Raw genomic sequence first — 24,907 nt, 5'->3', positions numbered from 1 at the left:
GGACTTAACAAAGAATTTTACTGGCCACCCTCAATTTCATTTTAAGATTATATTTTCATGATCATATCCTGGATTCAACCTCTGCCTGAAACCATTTCTTAATTTTACCATTGTTCCCCAATTGGAGAGGTTAAGAAAAAAGGACAATTTTGTTTTCAAACCCAAAAAGGTTCACCTCCTTCATACATAACAACAGTTTACCTTTCTCTTTATTTAGCTTATGTCTCTCCTCACTCCTTTTATTATACACAGTAAGAAGAAGCCAAGTGGCACCTGTAAGAGTCTACTCAGTAATTTCCTTAGTGCTATCTCCCGGTTCATTATCTTCTATTTTCCAGGTTACTAAACTTTCTACCACTACAGAATAAAAGTTCCCTTTCCTCTGGCTTTCCCAAATGTTTTCCTCCCTTCTTATAAGCTCTCACCAACCGAAAACTCAAGGCCCTTTACACTTCCATAATAGATTCTAGGCCCACCAGCTTCATTCCAGCTCCTTATCCTAAAGCCAGTGTCACTTATTTTAGTTTTGTTAAGCAGCACCCCATTCTAGGGGCCAGACCATTTAGTTATTTATTGCTATAAAACAAACAACTCACAAAGGTTGTGGTTTAAAATCTCATTATTTTGTGTGTGCATCTTTTCCGTGGGTGAGCCTCAACAGAGAAGGCTCTACTCTGCTTGATACAGCATCAGCGGGGGTGACTCCACCCCAGGCAAGAACATTTGCTTCCAAGGCGTCGCACCACAGGGGCAATGGAGCTGTTGGCCTCACTGAATCCCTGCAGCCTTGGTTCCCATCTATATGGGCTTTTCCACGTAGCTAATATTTCTTTATAGTGTGGTGGTTGGGTTTCAAGGTGAACAAGGATCAAGAGGCAAAAACTGTGGTCTTTTACTATCGATCCTCAGAAGTCCTGTACTATTATTACGTTCTATTTTCAGTAGTGAATATAAACAGTGATATAATTTTAAGCATAACAATTAACTGGATGATAAGGTATGTGTATGAAGCCACCTATTCTAGCACTTCACCAGGTTGATATGAGGACAAATGATCTGGGGGACAGAAGTCAACTCCAAGGGCAATGACTGACTGTGATACCTCTTCCCCTTACTAAAAACAGCCACACCCTGCCAGGAAGCAAGTCAGCAGACAGGGTGGGGAATGAGCAGAGCCTTTCACTAGCTGGAGCATGGTTTAGGAAAACTCTGTGGTCCAAATAATGTCACCATGCATAAACACCCGTATTTTTATCTAAACGAAGCATTTGGACGCCTGCCAACTTTTTGCAATTGTTCTTTTCCTCACACGAACTCCGAGGTAATTTGAGTTAAATGATTCATTGCAGGAGGGAAGAGGCATCTCAGGACTGTGCTAGTTCATCTTTCAGGGCTCCTGTTGATATAGGTAAGAGGTGAGAAGGGGGATGGGGTTTTAAAAGGTGACTGTCTTTGCCAGTTCTGAACAATTGCAGTCCTAGTTTATTTTAGCTTCTTGTTTCTACTTAAAGTGACAATATAGTCAAATTATTGTATTAATTCTCTGGTTGTTAAATGGAAAACTCAAAAAGAATGCGTATGCTTTAATCAAGGCCAGATGGATAAGTGATTAATATTTTTTAAGTGCTAACTATGTGCCAGGCAGTTTTCTTACACAGTTTAGCCCATTCAAGTCCTGTGACAACCCTGTGTGCTAGATATGATCATTTCCCCTGTTTTACAGACACAGAAAATGATGTACAGGGAGATACGAGATTCTACAATTGAAACCCATGGATGGAGTTTGGATGACAGAGCTTGACCTTGGAGTCTTGTGTTATCTCTCTATCAATTATAGGATTAAATGGACATAACTTTCCTATGTTCGTATATGAATACATGACCAGTATAACTCCACATCATAAACAACTACAATGTATGTATAATATGTCAAAATACACTCTACTGTCGTGTATGACTAAAAAGAACAAATAAAAAAGCTAACTTTGAGGTTGGGGTTGTGGCTCAGTGGTAGAGTGCTTGTCTAGCGTGGGAGAGGCACTGGGTTCAATCCTCAGCACCACATAAAAATAAATAAATAAATAAAGGTATTGTGTCCAACTACACTATTTAAAAAAAAGAAGAAGCTAACTTTGTGTATGTGTGCTGGGGACTAAATCCAGGGCTGTGTGCATTCTAAGCATGTACTATACTACTACATTATACCCCAGTCTAATGTTTAATTAGCATTAATATTAATATTGATTATTTCTGGGTAATGGTACTGAGGTTATTTTTGATTCTGCCTCTGTTTCCCAATTTCTGTATTTTGTTCTATTGCAAAATGGCTTGCTTTGTTATACGTTTGTCATCAAAATAAAGACATCATTGAAAACAATTTTAAAAAATAAAAAAAAATAGGCTTAAATGCTACACTGGTATTAAAAAGCCAGCTTAGAGAGAGCTTATTCATGGCTGAAAGTGAAACAGAGAAAAGAAACTTGATAAAGATGTATTTCTCAAAGGCAGTGTGTGTCATTAGTGTAGGTAATATGTACGAAAGCTACTAGCAAGGTGGTTGGCAGTCACTATCAAATTGGAAATAACAATAAGCATGTGCTAATTGCCATGTACCTCATATGCTCTTTTGAAAGACAGCACAAGCTTGGATGTAAGACAGCCTTGGGTTCAGATTTCAGACATACTATTGCTAATTGAGTACTTGAGGCAAATTACCTGACATTAATGAGCTTCAGATTCTCATCTGTAAATTGATAAATTGTATTTTATTGAATCAAAAATGTTATTAGTTTTAAGATGCAACATCACTTAATGCACCATTAGGAAAAAAGGTGGCTGAAAAAAGTATGATAATATACTTTCTAATCACATGAGTTGTTAGACACATTCTTAATTTAGAAACATTAGAACATGAATAAATGTGTATCTTAGAGTTCATACTAAGGTATGAAACAGTAACCACCTTAAGAGGTTATTTTTATGTGGATTAAAATGGAAAAAAATATGTAAAGCACATAGAAAGTAATTGATAAATATTAGTTTATTGCCCTCTTTTTGAGGAATCTTTGTTAAAAATTTCAATATTTGAAAGACACTGTTATCACCCTATTACATATAACTGAGCAGATAAAAAGAACTATGATTAATACTAGGAAAGTTTATTTCTTGACAAATACAGGAGCTGTGCAAACAATTGAAATTTGACAATTAAAGAAACAAAACTGTAAGAAAAAAGAGCTTAAAACTCAAGTGAGAGAAAATCATGCTTAACTTAGAAAATGATCAGGATGAAAAATCAATTGATTTGTAATTGTGAAGACATTAAAAAATCAGCAAACTGTTAAATAGAAGAGTTTTACAGGTGAGATTGCTTCAATTTTCTCAAATCACTTCATTATAGTGGTGTAATAAAGGAAAGGTAAAAAGTACAGGCATGAAATGTTAGAAGCATTTTCTTTAAAATCAAGATCAAAAGCATAGAGGTACTATCACCAAGGTTAATCTATTTGACATCTACTAGAGATCATAACTAGAGCAATAAGGCAAAAATAAACAAGCTTTAAGGATTAGAAAAGAAAAATAATAAAACTCTAATTATTTGCAGATAACTAGGTTCTAAGGACAGAAACACAAAGAGCAGTATAAAAATTTTATTTCTTAACCAACAACAGTTAAAAAATACATTAAAAAAGATTTGCTTACATGACTTGTGTAACTGTACATCATGTACAACCAGAGTCATACTCCCTTTGTATTATGTGTCAAAATGCATTCTATTGTTATGTATAACTAATTAAACAAATAAAAAAATTCCATGTGTATATATATGTGTATATATATATATATATATATATATATTCCGTGTGTGTGTATATATATATTTATATATATATATATATATAAATATATATATGTGTGTGTATATATATATATATATATATATATATAGAGAGAGAGAGAGAGAGAGAGAGAGAGAGAGAGATTGATTTGCAGCAGGGTATGGTGTTGCACACCTTTAATCCCAGCAGCTGAGGAGGCTTAGGCATGATGATCACAAGTTCAAAGCCAGTCTCAGCAACTTAGCAAGGCCCTAAGCAAATTAGAGAGACCCTGCCTCTCAAAATAAAAAAAAAAATTTAAAAATGGGCTGGGGTTAAGTGCTGCTGGGTTCAATTCATAGTTAAAAAAATAAAAAGATTTGCAATAGCCATAAGAAGAAATCTAAAGAAGGTGTGAATAAATCTAAGAACATAGGGCAGAGCCCTTTTGAGAGAAAAACTATAAAAATGTATTGAAAAAAAACATAAAAGCAGACTTAAGTAAATGCAGAGATCTAGTACATTCTTGGAAATGAAGGTGTAATGTTAAGTATGTAAGATTTCCCCACATTTGCTCTGTATAAAACTCTACTCCAAAATTTCAGTGGGCTTGTGCTGGGGCTGTAGCTCAGTGGCAGAGCGCTTGCCTAGCATTTATGAGGCACTGAGTTCCAACCTTAGCACCATGTACAAAACTAAACAAATAAAGGCATGCTGCCCATCTACAACTTTAATTTTTTTTTTAAATTTCAATGGGCTCTTCATGGGTCATGATAACCTGATCTTAAAAATTAAATGGAAACAAACAAACAAAAAAACCCCAATCCATCAAAAATAATCAAGACACTTTGTAATAAGAACAAAAAGTCTGTAAACCTGCTCTAATAGATATGAAAAATCATTATAAAGCTACAGTTACAGGAGAGAATGGTGCTGGAACAAATGGAAAGAAAACCTAAGTATAGACAACATGAGTACAGAAATGTGAATTATGACAGATATACCAGGATCAGTAAACAAAGGGGAGAGTACTGCATAAATGACATCATGATAATCACTCTTCCCTATGGAAAAAAGTGAAAGCTGTACCCATAATTCACATCAGGAATGAAAATCAGTTCCTGATATGTTATAGACCAAGATATGAAAGGCAAACCTTAAAAAAAAGTATTAGAAGAAACAATAATATCTTAATGATTGGAATATGGAAAATGTCATAAATATTAAATTATGCAAGAACTGAGGGTGTGGCTAAGTGGTAGAGTGTGTGCTCCGCATGTGTGAGGTCCTGGGTTCAATTCCTCACACTGCAAAAACAAACAAACAAAAAGCAGACAAACAAAAAGCACACACCTCAACCAAAAGACAATGATAAAATTATTCTTCATTAAAGTTCTATGAAGAGAAAAGGTAAAAAGAGGATAGAAACTGAAAGGAGATATTTAAACACAAAAAATACCCGACAAAAAAATTAGCATTTAGCTTAATAATTATAAGCTCTTCTGAATAAATAAGAAGCAGACAAGAATCTCAGTATATAAATGGACAACAATCAGGAATAGGCATTTCAGAAAAAGAAGCATAAATGGCCAATAAATATAAGAAAAAATACACAGCATTGATATTAATCAAAGAAACACAAATTAAAACTACGTTGGAGGGTTGAATGTACAAATGGCCTAAAGTTTTCATACCTATTGTGTTGACACTCCTTGGTGGGCCCTCTGTCACTGACTCTGAATTTGACCCTTGTCATATCCACAGCCCAGTTGTGCCAGGACATGGGGATAGGTTGCTGAGAGACCAAAGAAAATACATGGAGACTGTGCATGTGGTATAAAGAGGAAGGTCCAGTGGCAACAGATGAGTGAGAAGAATGAATGTGGCAACAGGCTGAACAGTGAACGCTCCTGTCCCTCACTGCTTTGCCAAGTAGTTCCTCCTCGCCCTCATCCAATGTTAGCCTGTTGCATGAGGGCACTGTTCCACAGTGGCAGTCACCACTGAGAGAGTGATTTATATCTTAGGCTACAGAAGAATGACATCATCAGCATTGGCTTTCTTAGTTTGCTTGTATAACCAGCATCCCAAGGAGCAACGGTCCTGGGGTACATGCAATATTGGGTGAAGAAAGCAAGTGGCAGAAGAATACAAGCCACAGAATGCTGTGCATGTAAAGTTTAGCAGGTACAAAGCTAGACATACTGAGAGATACACGAATGTCATGAAGTTAAAAGTAATGTTATTATCACAAATTTCAGTTTGGTGAATATTTGGGGGGGAATAAAGGTACTTCAAAGGTTTTGGTAACACTACTTCTTCAGCTGGGTTGGTAGGTATACATATTATGTATGCTATATGTCCATTTAAAGAATCTATTTAAGGACTCATTTTTTTAAAATATTGGATGTAGGTAGGGTGGGGGGAGGTAGGGGGTTGGAATTATGCCTCTATCACTATGTCCTCATCATTGCTGTCAGGTATATGAAGCAGACCCTTGGGAACCTTGTTTACACTCTATTTATTTGATTTCCAACCCAGAGAAAGATGATAAGCTTGTGCATCATTTCCTGCTGGTCACCTCCCACCCCTAAAACCAACAGTTTCCAAAATATCTCATTTTGTCATAGGCATATGACCTTTTCATGTGACTCCATATGGTGCTTTCTAAGCACCTGAGCAGTGTCCTGTTCCTGCTCTAATGTGGAAAAATGTACTAGCTTGGAGGATGAATGTAAAGAGCTAGTGTGCATCAAACACAGGAAAGCTAAGTATCTACATTACCTCTCGATGTAGGACAGTCAAGCTTTTTCAGAGTCTAAGGTTACTTGCACACAATCAATTTATATCTAAGATAAACCTTGAGCTGTGCATGATGGTTGGGCTATAAGAAAATACAAATGCATAGCCAAGAAATTTCAAAACGTGTATCCACATGAAAAACTTTACATACAGATGTTCACAGCAACATTACTCATAGTAGCTAAAAAATGGAAACAACAACAATGTGCATCAATTGTTGAACGGATAAACAAAATGTAGCAAGTCCATACAGTGGAGTATTTCTCAGTCTTATAAAGAAATGAAGTACTGTTCTATGCTCCGGAGGGACGAACCTTGAAAATATCATGCAAAGTGAAAGAAGCTAGACACAGTTTCATGATTGCATGATTCCAGTTATATGAAACGGATTCCCAGAATTGGAGAAATGAGAGCAACATAAAATATGTCAGGGGTTACCAGGAGCTAAGGGGTGTGCATGATGGGAATGAATGGTCATGGTTGCCAAGTTTCCTTTTGGGATGATGAAAGTGTTTAGAATTAGATAGTGATGATAGTTGCACTAAAACCCACTGAAATGCACATGTTAAAAGGGTGATTTTATGGATGTAAATTATTGCTAAAGGAAAAAAAACAAATCTGTTAAGAAATAGAGCTAGGCAAACTAATCTAGTCAGAATAGTGGTTCCTGGCAATGGTAAGAGCAGGTGGTGAGCAGAGACATGAGAGGACTTGTAGGTATTGGTCATGTTCTGCTTCTTCTTCATCTAGGTCTATCTAATAGGCACTGTTGAGACTGAGCTGTGCACTTCAGTGTACCTTTCTGGATATATATTGTTATGAGTTAAATTGTGTTCCCCTAAGTATATGTTGAAGCCCTAATCCCTAGTACCTCAGAATGCAATGTAATCTGGAAACAGAGTCATTGCAAATGAAATTAGTTAAGATCATACTGAAATAGGATGAGCATTTAATCCAATAGCACCTGGTGTCCTCATCAAAGGAGAGCCACAGAAATACAGACACTGCAAGGACTACAATCAGGTAAAGATGGCGGCAGAGAGTGGAGTTATGCTGCCACAAGCCAAGGAACCCCTGGAGCTACCAGAGACTGGAAGTGGCAAGGAGCTTCTCCTAGAGGCTTCAGAGGGAGTGTGACTCTGCCAATATTGTGATTTCAGATGCCAGCCTTTTAGATAATAAATTTGTGTTGTTTTAAGCCATCCGGGTTGTGGCATTTTGTTACAGAAAATCTGTGAAACTCTTATAGATTTTGGCACTAGGAAGTGGAGTGTTTCTACAACAAATATGTAAAAATGTGCAAGTAGCTTTAGAATTGGGTAATCAGTAGAAGCTTCAAGAATTTTGAGGCACTTGATAGAAGCAGCCTGGTATTCCCTTGAAGATATGATGGGTAGAGATGTGAACATCAAATGTGCTTCTGATAAGGCCTGGAAGGAAATGACGAGCATGCTATCAGGTGCTGAGGAAAAGCGATCCTTCTTACAAAGTAGCAGAAAATTTGTCTGCATTTGTTTTGCTGTTGGGTGGGAAGCAGAATTTGTGATAAGCTTAGCTGAGGATATTTCCAAGCAAAGTGTGAAAAGAGTGGCTTGGTTTCTCTTTGCTGTTTATAGTAATGTGAGAGATGAAAGAGAAATTGAAGAAAGAACTGTTAAGGAAAAAGGGATAAAGAGGGATTTGGAAAGTTCTCAGTCTGTCCTGATTACCTGCTTGGGAAGCATGTGGGCCTGTGACTGGGCAACCATTTGCTAAAAAGAAAAAAAAAATCAAGGGTGCAACTCACAGATCCAATCAACCATCTCAGCAAAAGCTAGCAATAGAAATATGGTCATCCAGGAAAGCTGTGGGGAAGCTTTCTGGTGGTTTCAACTTCCATGAGTTGCACAGGAGACTGACAAGTGCTTTTAGAATGTCAAAGCAGCAGAATGCAGCCAGACTGGATGGACAGGGACAGAGATGGGATGAGGTGAAGGAAGAACGACACCCCAGGCAGAACCAGGGAAGCAGAGGCCTGGAGAACGGTCCTGCCATAGGAGGAGAGGGCAGGGCACTGCCCTAGGAGGCACTAAAGACAGAGCACTGAGCCACACAGGATTAGTCTCAGGCTTTTGCTGATATAATCAGTAAAGATGGAGCCATACTAGATAACATTATGAGCCTTATCCTGATGACCAGTGTCCTTTCAAGAAGACAAGAAACAGGCACACAAGGAAGTCCACATGAAGACAGAGGTGGCGGGTGCAATCTACCAGAAGCCGGAAAAGGCAAGGAAGGATCCTCCCTTGTTGTGGGCTCAGATGGTGCATTGCCCTTCCAACAACCTGGTTCAGGCTCCCAGCTTCCTGCACGAGGAGAATACATTTCTGTCATTTCAATCACCTTGTTTATGCTATTTTGTTATGACAGCCCTAGAAAAGAATATATATATATATATATAATTTATATATTATTATATAAATATATATATATTTATATATAAAATGTGAATATAGTTTTCAAAAATAAAACAAAAACATATGGAGCTCATTCATTTAAAAAACAGAAGATACCGTAGAAGTAGGAAGGAAGAGGTTTACATCATGGCTGATGAGATCAGTGAAGGCTTTCCTGAGGAGGACATGCTTGAGCCAAGTTTTGAAGGATTGGTAGGAGTTTTCCAGGTGGAAAAAGAATTGTTACACAACCACAATGCCATGTTCCTTGACCTGCAGAACTGATATTTTATTGAAGAAGACATGTAGGAAAAAAAAAACCCAAATGGATGGGTAACAATCACCAATTGTGATAATTGTGATACAGAGCTCACTGTGCTGGCCTCATTTCTCTGACTGATAGAAGCTGTGTCTCCGATGGGCTCTGCACTGCAGTCTGGGACCTGGACTTCAGTGGTTAAAGGAGAAGGTCCGTAGACAGAGGTATAACCATCTTGCTCTCACCCCAATGCTGTGTGGCCTGCATAAGTCTTATGGCTTCCCAGAGCCTCACTCCCACATCTGAAAAAAAAAAAAAAAAAAGAGAGATGAATCTAAAAATCCCCTCTCATTCAAATTTGGAGAAATATGTCATTATAAAGGGGCTACATAATTTGGTTAACTAAACAGAATCCATTGAACAGTCGTAGCACAACAGAAATTAGACAACTCTCACAATATTTCACATGGATTTTTAAAATAATTAAGTTGGGTTGTGAAATCTGTTGTAAAGAAAGATAACTGCAGTCTATGTTATTAATTTCTGAAACTGGAAAGAATGTGGCAAGTCTCTCTGAAATAGGTGAACATTTGGCTCCTGAGATGGCTCTGTTCTTACCTTTACCTCCTCTATGGCGCAAGTCTTCCCATTATAGTCCTGTTCTTGCTGGAATTACTTCCATTACTTGTACATCTCTTAGGCTAAGAGTATAGAGATGAAGGTTCAATGCCAGCCTAAATAAGGAAGATGAGCAGGCAACTCCTATGTAATAAGAAGAGTGTTGGACTTGAAGTCACAAGAACTGGGTTCAAATCCTACTTCTCCCACTTCTCAGCTATGAGACCCTGAGCTGGTGTTGTACTGTCTCTGTCTTCCTTCTCAGGATCAAAAGCCCTTCCTCATATGATGGTTTGGAAGATTAAATTCATTTATGCATTCATCACATATTTGTGGGGCCCCTGCTAATCAGATACTAGACCTGCAGATACAGTCGCAGGAAGACAACAAGTCTTGTGGTCTTCAACCTCCAGGAGCTTGTGATGCAGAGAAGACAGATGCTGATAACAAGTGAGGAATGTCACCAGATGGCAAGCCTGGAATGCTTTGGCCTGTGGGGGAGAGTCAGGGAGAAGTGCCCTTTGCTACAGGAAGGGGGAGGAGGAGTAGAAGTTGTCCTGTTGGAGACAAGGAGGTGGGGTGAGCCTTCCAAGTGGGAGAATGTGAGATGACTTGAAGACTTCGCTGATGTTGGCTGAGCCAACAGTGAAGTAATTGGGGATGGAGCTGAAAGAAATGTGAATTAGGTAAGATCGCCGGGCAAAGATGGTTTTCCCTGAAAATGTGAAACCTGTGAGGTTTTTTTCCCTCAAACATGGGCCAAAATCCCATTTAAATTGTTTTTAGATGTGAGCTAAGAACACAAAGTAGGTTGCTTTTGTGCTTCCTTTTCTAGAATGTGGAATACTTAGCAATACTCTCTTTCAAATCTCTCTGCTGTTCTGAATCATGCCATAATTTCATTACATCTCAAACTATTCCACAAAATCTGAAAAACATCATTGGTCTTTGTCGCTTGTAATCTCTCAAGCATCTTTAGGTCTTCTGTGGCAGTTAAAATCACCACACTTCTATGATGTTACCAGTTGACTAGATGGTTTTGATAATATTTGTATATTGCAATTCATCAAAGTCTATCATTAAGCTAAATAAGGAGATGGGAAGAAAAATTGTAGCTAAAAAATTGTTTCAAATGGCAATGACTAGAGAGAATGTGGCTTTAACACTTAAAGTGAAATGTTAAAACTATTACTTGGTGGATCCCACGTACATCTGAACATGTTCTGCTTTTTCCCATTGTGTAGTCCAATATGGTAGTCACTAAAAACATTTAAAGTTAATTAAAATTTAGTAAAACTTGACATTGATTTCCTGTTTCTAAGCAGTCACATTTTAAGCATTAAATGGCTGCACATGGCTAGTGGCTATAAATCAGCACTGATAAGGACTATCTTCATCATCACGATAGTTTGTTTGTACAATACTGCCTGGGAGGTCTAGTCCTTGTACAGGCCTAAATTGAAGTGGGTTTTCCTTTATTCCTGTATGTAGAGGAACATTAAGGATATGTAAAGTTACTTCTAGAAGTGCATCCTCAAAAATGCTGATATGCAGCTAATAGTTAGTGACCAAGACTGTTTCTCATGGTGCTATTATAGAAATTATTATAGATGCCTGCTATGGTTTTGATGTGAGGTATCCCCCAACAACTCACATGTGAGACAATGCAAGAAAGATCAGAGAAGAAATTATTGGATTGTGAGAGCCTTAACCCAATCAGTGAATTAATCCCCTTATGAAATTAACTGAGTGATAACTGGAGGTGGTGGGACATAAGGGGTGTGGCCTTGGGGTTTATATCTGTGTCTGGTTAGTGCAGTCTCTGCTCTGCTGCTTCCTGATCATCATGTGAGCTGCTTCCCTCTGCCACACTCTTCTGCCATGACGTTCAGCCTCACCTCCAACCCCAAGGAGTGGAGTCTGCTGTATGTGGACTGAGACCTCTGAAACTGTGAGGTTTCAAGTAAATTTTTCCTCTATGATTGTTCTGATTAGATCTTTTAGTCACAGTGGCAAAAAAATGTAATTAAAACAATGCCCAATGTTAGAGATTGGTTTATGTTTTACAGCCACTAAAAACCTTTGGAAACCTCTTAATGGCATGAGAAAATGGTAATGATTTGAGTTAAAAGCAATTAAGTATTAAAAATAACTTTCTGTGCTTGTTTCTGACTATTTTAAAATTTACTATTTTTATGGGGCTGCACAAGATCCTGTCCTTGGGGGGAGGGAGGGGTAGGCCATAATGCTCTCTGCACCAGAAATGTTCAGAGTCAAATTGGTAGGGAAATAAGCTCTATTCAAAGCCAAATTTGAAGGAAGATGAAAGAAACTTCATTAATGGTTTCCAAAGTTCCATCTCTAAAAAGCTTTTTAAGAGGGGGAAGGGCTGCATTGGGATAAAAGATAAAATTACACAGGTTTCAAACAGGTTTTGCTTTCAAGTCATTATGGCTCAAAGGACTCTCACCGTTTTTTGCTCCTTCTGAGTCCCTGGAGTCTTTCTTGTCACTGGAGCTGGGACTTACTGGGAATAGCATCTGCATATTCTTAATTTGCAGGAGGGTGGCGATGGAGGGGAGGAGCTCCAAAGTCGGTCTGTTTTACTATCTTAACTTTTTTTTAATATGTAATTTTGATACAATCTACGTTTTTCAAGTTCTTTATCAATGTTGAGGAAGTGTTTACCTATTGTTTGTAGATGAGCTGGGCTAACAAAAATTTTCAGCAATTTTATAAATGAACCCTAACCTCATACACTGTGCATTTTAGATGTATTTCAATATGCATGTACACATATAAGTGGATTTATGTGAAGATGAATGAAATATATACATGATTAAGTACTTCAATGTTAGCTATTCTAAAAAAATCAAACTAGAATTTCACTCAACCTATATCACATACATGTGCACTTTGTAGCTTTATAAATGTGGTAACAAATCAATTGAGAACATTTTAAATTAAGTATCTGGTTTAAAGGTTAAATTTTTAGTGAAAATTGAAATGCTTTTTAGGAGGACTGACAGTCAATGGGATAGTCACACAGCACCCAGCTGAGACCTGTAGCATGGTCTATGGAGCTGGGGAGCAGGAGAAGGCACAATTTTAGGCAAGGGGACACTTCTTGAGGGCAGGCAGAGGTAGGATTAAAAAAATGAATTAAACTATATAGGCAGGCACTGAAAGCAAGTTCTGTCTATTTCATCTATTTTGCAATGTTACCCAATGTTATCACAATGGGTGCAAACCCAGGCCACAATCCTAAAAAAGCATCTGTGTAGGCTGTTTGGAGCATGCTACAGATCAGATAATTAGGGCCCTGACCATCCATGGAGAGCTTGCCAAGTACCTTCAGGTCATTTGATGATCAAATAATTGACAAATTTATTTTAATTCCCCTGGGAAGACAATGTTTAGTGCATTTCACAAAGTTTTGCCTCTAAAACAACCATCCAGTATCTTCCCCTAACTTAGCTGCCAACAGCTTAATAAAGGTTCAGGAATAGATTACCCATGTGACATTTCAGTTTACTATTTCATTTCCTCATGGCCATGACCAAACTGCTCATCGCTTCTGACAGTCCTCGACTACAAGAGAAGGAATACATAACAAACTGCACTCTTTGCAAATGTCAATGTTGATTATAAAGTTTTATTAGGAAAATTGGAGTGAATCTTCTCATTATGTTTTTAACTCAGAAATTTAGCTAAGGTTCATTAGAGAAAAGGGTACCATTCATTTGCTCTTTGCTTTCCCAGAACTTGGCGTCACTGTCTTGACTTAGATTGTCATTTAAATTCAATGGTTTATCATAGGGCTGTTGAATTTATTCACATAACGAAGAAAGTCTAAGATACTATGTCAACACACTTATTGGATGTGTAAAATGCAACTCCAGGCCCTGTATCCATTACCAGGAATATAATGACAAATAGAACCAGTTTCAGCATTTGTAATCTTGTGTTGTTTTTCTAGTAAATAGGCTGACAGGATATGGGAAGGATCCTACTTCTAATCCCTGGGAGAAAGAGAGAATATGGTGGGAGGAGTGTTGGTCAGTCCAGTTCTTTATTTTGGACCCAGATACAGTATTGAAATGATTGGACCCTGTGAGAGTAGTGGATGTTTTTAGGACTCCTAAGACTCCCAGCTATTGTAAACCCTGAGTACTTTGGTGTGACTCAAAGATTATAGGTCTGAGTTCATGCACACACCCTGACGTTATTTCTAATGCAGGACTCATGAAGATGAGTTCAAGAGGCTTAGAGTCTTAGCCTCTCTTCACCAGCTCTCCAAGAGTGTTGTGTGGAGGCTGAGTTTCCCTGCTATATTGGTTTATTGCTATTGCAACAAGTTACCACAAATTTAGAAGCCGAAACAACCCAGTTATCCTTTTTTGTATTGCAGTAATGGGGGATCGAACCCAGGGGTGTTCTACCACTGAGCCACATCCTCAGCCCTTTTTATTTTTTTTCTTTTGAGACAGCATCTTGCTAAGCTACTGAGGCTGGCCTTGAACTTCTGTTCGTCGTGCCTCAGACATGAGTAGCTGGGATTACGAGCATTTGCCACATCCCCTGGCCCAAACTTAGTTTCCAGTAGTTCTCTTAGACTGAAATGTGAAAAGGGTCTCACTCAGATAAAATCACAGCACGAGCAGGCCTGCATCCTTCTGGAGGCTCTAGGAGAAAAATGGATTCCTTGCCCTTTCCAGTTGGCAGAGGTCTCCGACATTCCTTGGCTGATGGATCCTCCCTCCATCTTCAAAGCCAGTGACATGGCATCTCACTGTGTGTCTTCTTCCCATAGACACACATTCATCTAGCTGACTTCACTGTTTTGCCTTCCTCTTCCACTTATAAGGACTTTTCTCATTACATTGGGCCCATTCAGAAAATGTAGGATATTCTCCCTATTTGAAAATGACTGGTTAGCAACTTTTTTTTAGTAGAATTATTGCCTTTATTTTATTTTTTAAATTGATCTTATTTTTTTAAATATACAACACTGGAATGTATTACAATTCTTATTACACATATAGAGCATGATTTTTCATATCTTTGTATAAAGTATGTTCGCGCCAATTCATGTCTTTACACATGTACTTGTTTTTTCTTTTTTTGCATCACAATTCTTATTACACATATATACTACAATTTTTCAAGTCTCTGTTCGTATATAAAGTAGGTTGACACCCAATTCAAGTCTTCATACATATACTTTGGATAATGATGTCCATCACATTCCATGATCCTTGCTAATCCCCTGCCCCCTCCTTTTCCCTCCCATTCCTCTTCCCTATCTAGAATTCATCTAATCCTCCCATGCTCCCCCTCCCTACCCCACTATTAGTCAGCCCCCTTATATCAGAGAAAACATTCGGCATTTGTTTTTTGGGAATTGGCTAACTTCACTTACCATTATCTTCTCCAACGCCATCCATTTACCTGCAAATGCCATGATTTTATTCTCTTTTATTGCTGAGTAAAATCCCATTGTGTATATATTCCACATTTTTTTTTATCCATTCATCCACTGAAGGGCATCTAGGTTGGCTCCACAGTTTAGCTATTGTGATTTTTGCTGCTATAAACATTGATGTGGCTGTGTCCCTGTTGTATGCTGTTTTTAAGCAACTTTAATTGCATCTGCAACTTAATTCCCTTTTGTCTTGTTTATTGCTTGAGGAGGGCTCTTTCCACTTGTTGCTCAGGATGTTATCTATCAGACAGACCCATGATCCTGGAGAGGGGCAATTTAGTTTGCATGAGACAGTTGCTTCTGCTTAGAGGGCAGTCTCATTCTGGGGTGATGTGACTAAGACTCAGCTATATAGGGCAATGACTGGAGACTATCAGGTGCCATACCAGGGGTTTAAAACAGGATGATGCAAATCTTACTTCCGTCTGGAAGGGAAAAGATAAGTTAGCTAAAACTAGGACTACTAAATCCTGTACTACCAGTTTTTAGATGAATAGTCCTTAAATAATTAACATGCCTATGTACAGAGCTGGGCAGGTCACGCAGTTTAAGATAATAAAGGAGAATCAAGTACACAGAATCAAAATGAAGACAGAGATGCCAACCTCTTTCCTGCTGTAAGATACTATTGGCCATCTGCAGGCCTAAGTCAACAGTCGCTGCTTTTCGAAAGGCAGCCTTTCTAAGTCCCTCGAATACAGGACTGGACCTTTCATTAGTGTCCAGGCTAGCTTTACTACCTTAAAAGTATCAGGAAAATGAATGGATATGCTCTAAATTTCATCCATGGGTAAATAAAGAAAGAAATAGCCCCACAGAATAAATTTGCAGGACTGTATGGCTAGATAGTTAGTTGGATGAAGTTACTCTCGGGCCTCAAACCTCATTTATAACTGTAGCAGTTCCAGAGAAGCAGCTTCTGGGAAGACAACCTTTGCACAGGGAAACTCCCCATGCAAAAGCAAGCTCCAGACTTGGGAGTCCCAGGATTTTATGTGTGTTTCTTGGGACTCCCTGCATCTACTGGAGCCTACGAAACTTATTCTCAGAGTCATATTTTCATAGGCATAAAATAAAATATGGAGTATTGTAAAGAAAACCAACTACATTTGAATATTGTCATCCAAATATTTAAAATAATTGGGGCTGGGATTGTAGCTCAGTGGTAGAGCGCTCACCTAGCATGGGCGGGACCCGGCTTTGATCCTCAGCACCACATAAAAAAATAAAGATGTAATGTTTTGAACAACTAATAATAATAATAAAAAAACAAGGGAGAGAAATGAAGTACAGTAGATGGGGTAGAGAGAGAAGATGGGAGNGGATGGCGTTGGAGAAGATAATGGTAAGTGAAGTTAGCCAATTCCCAAAAAACAAATGCCGAATGTTTTCTCTGATATAAGGGGGCTGACTAATAGTGGGGTAGGGAGGGGGGATAGTAGAGGATAGGAAAGGCAGCAGAATACAACAGACACTAGTATGGCAGTATGTAAAAAAGTGGGTGTGTAACTGATGTGATTCTGCAATCTGTATACGGGGGAAAAATGGGAGTTCATAACCCACTTGAATCAAATGTATAAAATATGATATGTCAAGAGCTATGTAATGTTTTGAAGAACTAATAATAAAAAAAAATTAAAGGCATTGTGTTGTGTCCATCTACACCTAAAAAAATAAATATTAAAAAAACACAAATATTTAAAATAATTGATAGTATGATGTCAGTGCCTCCTTTACACATTAAATAAGATTTAAAGTCTTATTAGACAATGTATAATTTTAACTATCAAAGTAATTTTTAAATAATAATAGGAATAAGTAAGCTTTTGAGATATCTGTAGGATTATAATTTGTTGTGAAAATATCTATGATTTCTATTGGTGTCACCAATAGAAATCATAGATACTGCTAATGTGACTGAGGTTTGTTGCCTTCATTCATAACAAAAGGAAATGCCAAATTCCACTGTGAAGTTATTAAAAATAAAGATGCAATTTATTTTCCCATGTGGCTATCCAAGTTGAGATGTGCTGCAAAGGTAAAATATCCAACTTTAAAGATGTAGTATGGAAAAAAGAGTGGTAAACACTTCATTAGTAATTTAAAAACTTTGGTTAGCCATGATAATGTTTTGGATATATGGGGTTAAATAAAGTATTAAAATTAATTTCACCAATTATTTTCTTGTTTCCTTCCTTCCTTCCTTCTTTCCCTTTCTTTCTCTCTTTCTCTCTCTTTCTTTCTTTCTTTCTTTATTTCTACTAGTGTGTCAGATTGAGCCCAGGTCCTTATACATGCTAGGCAAGTGGTCAGCCCCTGGACTATACACAATATCCCATTCATTCTTCTTTTTTAATACAATATGGTCTGACTTAAGACTATACAAACTCTTTCTAAGGTTCTGTAACCTTTTAATTGTCTCATCTTTCCATTTTTCCTATCTTCTCTTTGGTTGTATGTAGCCCTTTCAGGAAAACTCTTAACAATAAAAGGGTCCACCTGCTCTGCTCCTGGGCATCATGGAGGTGGGATCTTTGGGGGATGGATGTGGTGGCCCACACTGTGCCCACGATGGGGTGAAATCACCCAATATTAAGGGACAGAATTCATGGCAGCAAGTACTAAGAGGTCAGCCAAGCAGACTGACTGGTTGGCAATGCTGAACGGAAGAAAAGGAGAACTTGTGTTACTACCCTGGGCCTTGGCAGCTGAAAGGCCCATATGGGATTCTCAGCATTTCAAAGTAATTGGCAGTGTGGACTGTGTTGGAAAGGAACCACCCGTCCTTCAGCTCTCAAAACCCTCCATCCTACACCTCAGAGTGCCAGACATTCCAAACTCTCAATAGCTCCCCACTCCTATCCTGAAGCTCCTGGTCTTAACCTTCAAAACTGCAAAATCCGTTGAACATCCTCAAAATATCAGGCTCCTTTCTGGCAAAATTTAGATCCATCTCTTAAGCCGCCTTCTCCATTCCTACTCCTGGTCTGCTAGGCTTGGGGAAAGAGCATCATGCAATCGCACAGATTGGCTCATGAAAAATTCATGGGTGCCAGTCCAGCTGTACCCTTAGTGATGCACAGGCACGCACACACTGCGTAGCTCTTCCCTTCAGTAAACACTGGGAAGCTCTAGAGGCCCCAGTAATTAGAAAAAAAATACCCTTCCTGCAGCTATTTTGTCATGATATTATTTCTCAATCAGGACAGCTCTGCCCTGAGAGTAGGAGGAAGGGAGATTTCCAGAGGCCCAGTAAGCATCCCTGGATGTGCCCACATTCTGATAACTGCCATTTACTCCCTGCCTTTGAGTCTCCATGGTGTCAGTAATCTGCACATTCTCTATTCTTGCCACCTACAGGAAAGAGAAGCAGGGCTGGAATCTGATAGAAGTAACCTCAAGGGATGCTCAAAGCATGATTGACATTGGACACAGTCATGCAAGCTTATATGTATGTGCATACATGCATGTGTATGTGCCAGTGCACAACCTTATGTGCAGTGTGGGCTTATATTCTGGAGGAAAATTTTCTAAGACTTGTCCAGGAGGCCAGAATCTTGAGCCTTCACATTCTTGAATAATATATGGTGCCTTTGTGCAGTCTCCACACCAGTCCACACTGTGGACTCTGACCGTAAAAGCCTTTTATGATTCCATTGACAAAAGATGGCTTTGCCTTCATTGATGAGGGCCTCCTCAACATTGTTTCCCACCTGCAAATATATTCACATTTGTGCCTTTCTCTCTAATGTCAGAGCATGACTTGTTTGCCTTTTGTCTGAGGCTAATGTCTCTTACACTCTTGATCCTGTCATCAAGCTCCTCTGGACCTTGCTGCATTAGTTACCCTCCTTGCTCCAATTTCTTCACATATTCCTTTGTGTATACTATTCAGTTGTCCTATAAGATCCAGTCAATTCCATAAAAATTTTCTCTTGATTTCAAGGCCTCCTCTACCATTTCTTCTTTCTCCACCAACTTCTGGAAAGAGAACTCTGATTTTCCCTTTTTACCCACTACATTCTGCCTACACTTCTGTTGTTCCCTTTCGTGTTCTTCCAGAAGGTTCCTCTGTAATCTCTTGTCTGAAACTTTTCAGTCCTTATTTTACTGGACATCTTTGTCCACCTGACATTGACAATCACAATTTCTTCAGGAAACATTTGATTCTGTGGCTTTCATGATATTTTCCTATGAAGAATCTGTTAGTGGTGGAAGGATGATGTTCAGTGTCCCTGTCTAGTGTAAACAGATGGAAGTCCCTGGCTGAGAAGCCCCATATTGTCCCGAGTCAAAGAAAACCAGTCCACAAACTGTGGAGTTTGTGCTGAGCAGGGAATAGGTAGGAAGCAGCCATGGGGGACCCTGGCTTGAGGGTTGGAGGCTGAGTCCATCCCTATCTGTGAATGCTTTACTCTGAACTGTATTCTAATATATTTACTATTTATTAACTAGTGTTTAAATTGCTGTTGATTGTAATCCAAAGGAGGCTTGTTCAAAACAAACACTTTGAACCTCGTAAAGTTTATCATCTGAAATGTGTATTAGTGGATTTTAATGGTTCCAAGTCACACAGTTCCTCACTATAATTCTCAACCTTGGCACAACTATATCCACTTGATTTTGAGGCTCTAGCAACAAATGATCTCAATCACTTACTTGGAATTTTCTGGGAGACCATGCACCCACAAAACATAACTTGGTGTGGTGATCCAGAGAAATGGACTGAGGTTAAAGACACCATTGGTAATGTCAGATTCCTCTGACTTCTATGGAACACGTTGGCAAATTACAATGGAAAATATCTAATTGAATCATAGAAATTCTTCTCCCCTGCAAATCTATTTTGGTGATAGTCACATTATAATTTACTTCTAGGGCATTTGAAAACTCTCCATTCTGCTTCTATCAACTACTATTTCCAACTATGACCCATGATTATTGACGACATACCTTCCCCTCCCTGGTGCACATGCCTCATACATTCCTGCACCTTGCAAATTCTTCCTCTGTCCATCACTCATACTCTCCTCACCTCCCCAACAGTCCCAGTCCTGTACTTCCTTTAAGACTCAGCTCAACTTACACTGAAATTCTGCTCAGTCTCCAGATATAGTCCTTGTGTTCTTGTAATTCCTATAGCCCAGTTCTTTATTGTTTATTGATTAGGAGTGATTCCCACCCCACCCCTGCCCCAGGACATTTGATAATATCTGTAATATCTGTAGACATTTCTGGTTGTCACAGCTGTGGTGGGGTGCAACTGGCATTGAGTCGATGAGAGGCCAAGGATGGAGCTAAACATGACAACCCTTCACAACAGATTCATGGACTTTCACAAGGTCCATGGTGTAGAAAATCCTGCAGGCCAGCCTGACTTTGGCATCCTGTCATTTGGTTGTTCATGACAATGTAGAATCTTAGGGCTGGACAAGAAAGAACCTTTAGAAATCTTCCTATTGCCTCCTGGATTTTATGGGTAAGAAGACCAGTCTAAGAGAATCTGAGAGTTACAAGAGTGAGTGTTCCCTGGCCCCTGGACCGCTGATCATTTCCATTTCACCATGCAATTGTGTCCTTTCTTCCAGTAAGTTTAAAAGTTTCTGTAAGCAATATTAGGATCTTTTATTAAATTTATGGTAATTCTCCCCTTCAACCTCCTACTCTCAGCCTAGCTGAGAGAAACATAGTACATATTTATTGTCAGATTAAAATAACCCTAGACTTTATAAAATAGTATTTTATTCCCTTGCAGACATTAAAAAAAAAAAGAACTGTAAGCTTATTTTCTATGTATAAATTCTCAAAAGGACAGATGACTACAGCTAAAATCACAGAAAGAAGAAATTCTATAGAGACCTTCTGCAGAAGTAAGGTCAACATTAATTAGAGTAAACACCAGCTAACAGAGTCTTGTGCATTTAAATGATGGTAATGAAAATTACCACCTTAGCTGTACAGAGGAAAACAGGAAAAGTCTCTGTTAAGGGGAGTGATTAAATGAAGTCTCACAGAAGAAGTGGGAAAAAAAATCAACAAAAACTAGACACTATAGCACACTGTAAGTTTGTCAGTTTGATCCCATGCACTCTGATTTACATCCATTCCCATAAGTAAATAAATTATTCTTCTTGAAGAAAAAAAAAACACATAAGTACTTGTCAAGACAGAGTTCAAAAAGGCTAGGATAAGCATGCAATTGTAGAATAAGAATGAGACTTTATATTGGAAATGAAGAGCTGACTGATCAGTTTTCTGCATTTCTGTAGGCAGAATAGTTTATGTGGAGGTTGTAAGCTTAGGCATGGAGAGAGCTGTTCCTGGATTTGCATCCTGGCAGGGCAGGGGGCAGCTATGTAAATCAGGTAAATGCCAGACTCCCTAGAGAATGGTTATCTCCTCAGCTTTGATGTGACCATCATTAACAATATTTCCCCAAATAAAATATTGTTTGGATAATTTGATGAAAGGAAACAAGAAAAATGCTCACCATTGTATCCAACTACATCTAAGAAATGAATAAATGAGAGTTATTGTTACAACAATTTCTATTTTCTATCTTATTTTTGAAAAGAATGGGATTACTTAGTTTTGCAAAGTTGGTTTGATTCCATCAGAAGAAATGTGACCTCTCCTTCAGAAAACAGATGAGAACTTCCACTACATTTCTTTACATTTAAAATAAATGTCTTTACATTTAAAATAAAACAGTGGGCTCTTAGATATATACATATGGAAATTGTTTTTTCTTTATGTGAACAAATATTTAGAATTAAGGACCTGGAAAACAATGTAAGCTTGATTTTCTTTCTTTCCTTCCTCCTATCCTTTCACTCTGCTTCCTGTTTTCCCCACCCCCCTGCCCCTTTCTTTTTGCCAGGGATTGAATTCAGGGGCACTCAACCACTGAGCCACATCCCCAGTCCTATTTTGTATTTTATTTAGAGACAGGGTCTCACTGAGTTGCTTAGTGCCTCACTTTTGCTGAGGCTGGCTTTGAGTTCGTTATCCTCCTGCCTCAGCCTCCCAAGCTGCTGGGATTACAGTATGTGCCACTGCGCCTGTTCCTTCCTTTCTTTCTTAAACAAGATGTGCAAATGCACACGTTACTATGACCTCTAAAGAGAGTGTGTCAACAACTAAGCATTTGGGAAAGTCTGGGAAGGGAATTTTCAGAGCCTTGGGTTCCAACCCTGGCTCATACATTTTGTCAGGCAAATCACGTACCCTTCTCTCATCTGGAAAATAAGGGGCTTACAGTAGATGATTAATGAAGTTTCCTCCAGTTTTAAATACGATGGCATTTTTCAGTTCTACAGAGCCATATAGCATTCATGCAATTTAAATTCATTGTAAAAAACGATCAGTTTTTCTCTCAGGAGAAACAGGATTACCTTTCTTCTTTATTCTAGGCAGAGTTATCTGTTCTTCAGCACACATCTACCACAGGAATGAAGTAATTCAGAATCTGGGGTTGGCACCAGAAGATACACCAAGAAATGACTATCTCCTAAATTAAGAAGTGGATTATAGCTTTGGACGGAACACCTGGAATGTAGCCTTTGAATCATCTCTTTAAGTCACCTGTTCCTCTTGATGGGCAGAATCACAGCTTCTGGGACAGGAGTCCCCTGTATTTATCCTTTGGTAGCAAAGCAATAAAACATTTTTTTTCCCTTTTTCTCAAAACTGTGTCCAAGTTGTTGGATTGGCTTCCAGGACAAGGACTGAGTTTTGGGTAACACTGTCTTTTTAAAAGTCAGTTCAACCCATGGAAAAAAGAACTATTCAATTTTTAAATGGTATTTTACATCTTGAATACACAATTTTGTACAAGCATTTGTTATAGTCTAAATTATAAAATCAGAGCCAGCTTTGTAATTGTGTGAGCACAACTCACCATGTTTAGGAGGGTTTGAAGGTTGGTTTAATGCTTTTATTGTTGAATTTAATGATGTTTGAACAGAGGCCTGCATTTTTATTTTGCACTGGGTCCTGCAAATTATGTAGCTATTCTGGTTTCAATTTATAATTTATACTTTAATTTCTAGCCTGGGATTCTCTCTTTTCTTAGTTGGACACCCAAATGGATATCTTTCGTTTGCATTCATTCTCAGGTTTTATGTTAATATACAAGTAGAAAGGGCTGCCTGCTAAGCTTGACAGACTACAGGATGTGCTGCCAACTGGGCACAGGACGAGCAGTGCCTGTGTTTGGCTTCAAAGGGCAGGGGCTTCATCTTTCAGCCTCAGCCATCTGTAGTGTCCTGAGCTTCTGTTTCCAGGAATTCTCACATCAGTGCAAATGTTTGTAATCGTCTAGCAGACAGCAGGGAGGACTCAGCAAGAGTAGAAATAATCGTTCTTTGAAAATTAGAGGCCATCATCACTCAGCTTAGGGAAAAGGCTCGTTCTGAAAACACCCCAGACCCCAGCCAGCCCCTTCTTGTTGATTGGTGTTCTCCAGCAAATCTCTGCAAAGAACGAGTTTGATGGTTCTGTTTTGGAAGGAGTCTCTTCAGGTCAGTAAAGAGGGAGCTACTTTAAGAAAGGCTCTCAATTCTATCAATGCTTGGATGATGATTCCATTTCAAAAATACTTCTGACCTCTTGTTTCCTGTGTGGGGTACTTGAGCCAGGTACTGAGGGGGTAGCAGTAAGCCCACACAAAGCGGATGATTACAGTGATCACAGTGGCCCAGACATCATGGGTTTACTTCCTGGCATGTGAAATGGGGATAATAATCATCCTCACACTGATGTGAGGTTATAAGGAGACCATAAGTGACTGGACACTTGAGCTACATGAGGGAGTATTTGGGAGGTGCAATACAGGCACACAATTAACCACTCCTCCAAACCTCCACAAATTATTCCTGGAAATGTATACAGCTCTTTTCCTCAACAGAAGCACCTTAAATGGAAGCAGGGACAGGAACAATTAAACTTATTCACCTTTCTTCCTTAATTTTCCAAAGGAACCTGACCTCCAGCGCTGCATCCCTTCCTAGACCAGTAACCGAAGGGAACACTACAGGGATTGAGATAGCAGTAGGGAAAAAGGACGGCCCGCCTTCCGATGCTGGCCTAGACTGCACTTCCAGGACTTCCCGGCTTGCCTCCCCACTTCCTTTTTCCCCTCCCTCCGCGTCGGATAATCCTGGAAGACGCAAGGCTTAGAACCTGCCCCTGCTTGGGGCTCCCGCGTAATCCCGACGCCGTGGTCAGGCGGGGTTTGGAAAGGAAGCCGGCGGGGGGCGGGGGTCGAGATGAGGCGTGGCCGGGCTGCAGTGGGTGGGGCACAGGCGGGGCCAAGCCGAACCCGCGCGGCTGCGGGGTTCGCAGAGGAAGCGGGAGCGGCAGGGAGAGGCGGAACCGGGCAGCAGTGAGCGGGGCCGGAGAGGCGGGGAAGGGGGCACGGCTAATCCGCGCGGCTGTGAGGAGCCTGGGATGCGGGGAGAAGCGGGAGTTACAAGGGGAGGCGGGGCCG

The 24,907-nt window shown here is 39.2% G+C and overlaps 1 protein-coding gene across 1 annotated transcript in view; it reads left to right on the top strand.

Annotated features, from left to right (window-relative positions):
* Positions 1-9,202: 9,202 nt before the first annotated feature.
* Rell1 (RELT like 1) overlaps positions 9,203-24,907 on the top strand; it is an 85,947-nt gene continuing 70,242 nt past the window's right edge. The window contains exons 1-4 of the mRNA XM_015482019.2: positions 9,203-9,268; positions 10,285-10,382; positions 24,396-24,591; positions 24,709-24,802. Of these exons, the coding sequence (XP_015337505.2) occupies positions 9,203-9,268; positions 10,285-10,382; positions 24,396-24,591; positions 24,709-24,802 (454 nt within the window). The remainder of the gene's footprint in view (positions 9,269-10,284; positions 10,383-24,395; positions 24,592-24,708; positions 24,803-24,907) is intronic.

The sequence above is a fragment of the Marmota marmota genome, unplaced genomic scaffold (assembly GCF_001458135.2).
Source record: "Marmota marmota marmota unplaced genomic scaffold, marMar, whole genome shotgun sequence".
In the NCBI taxonomy this organism is placed as follows: domain Eukaryota; kingdom Metazoa; phylum Chordata; class Mammalia; order Rodentia; family Sciuridae; genus Marmota; species Marmota marmota.
Note: the sequence above shows the minus strand (reverse complement) of the source record. Positions and strands in the feature narration are given on the sequence as shown.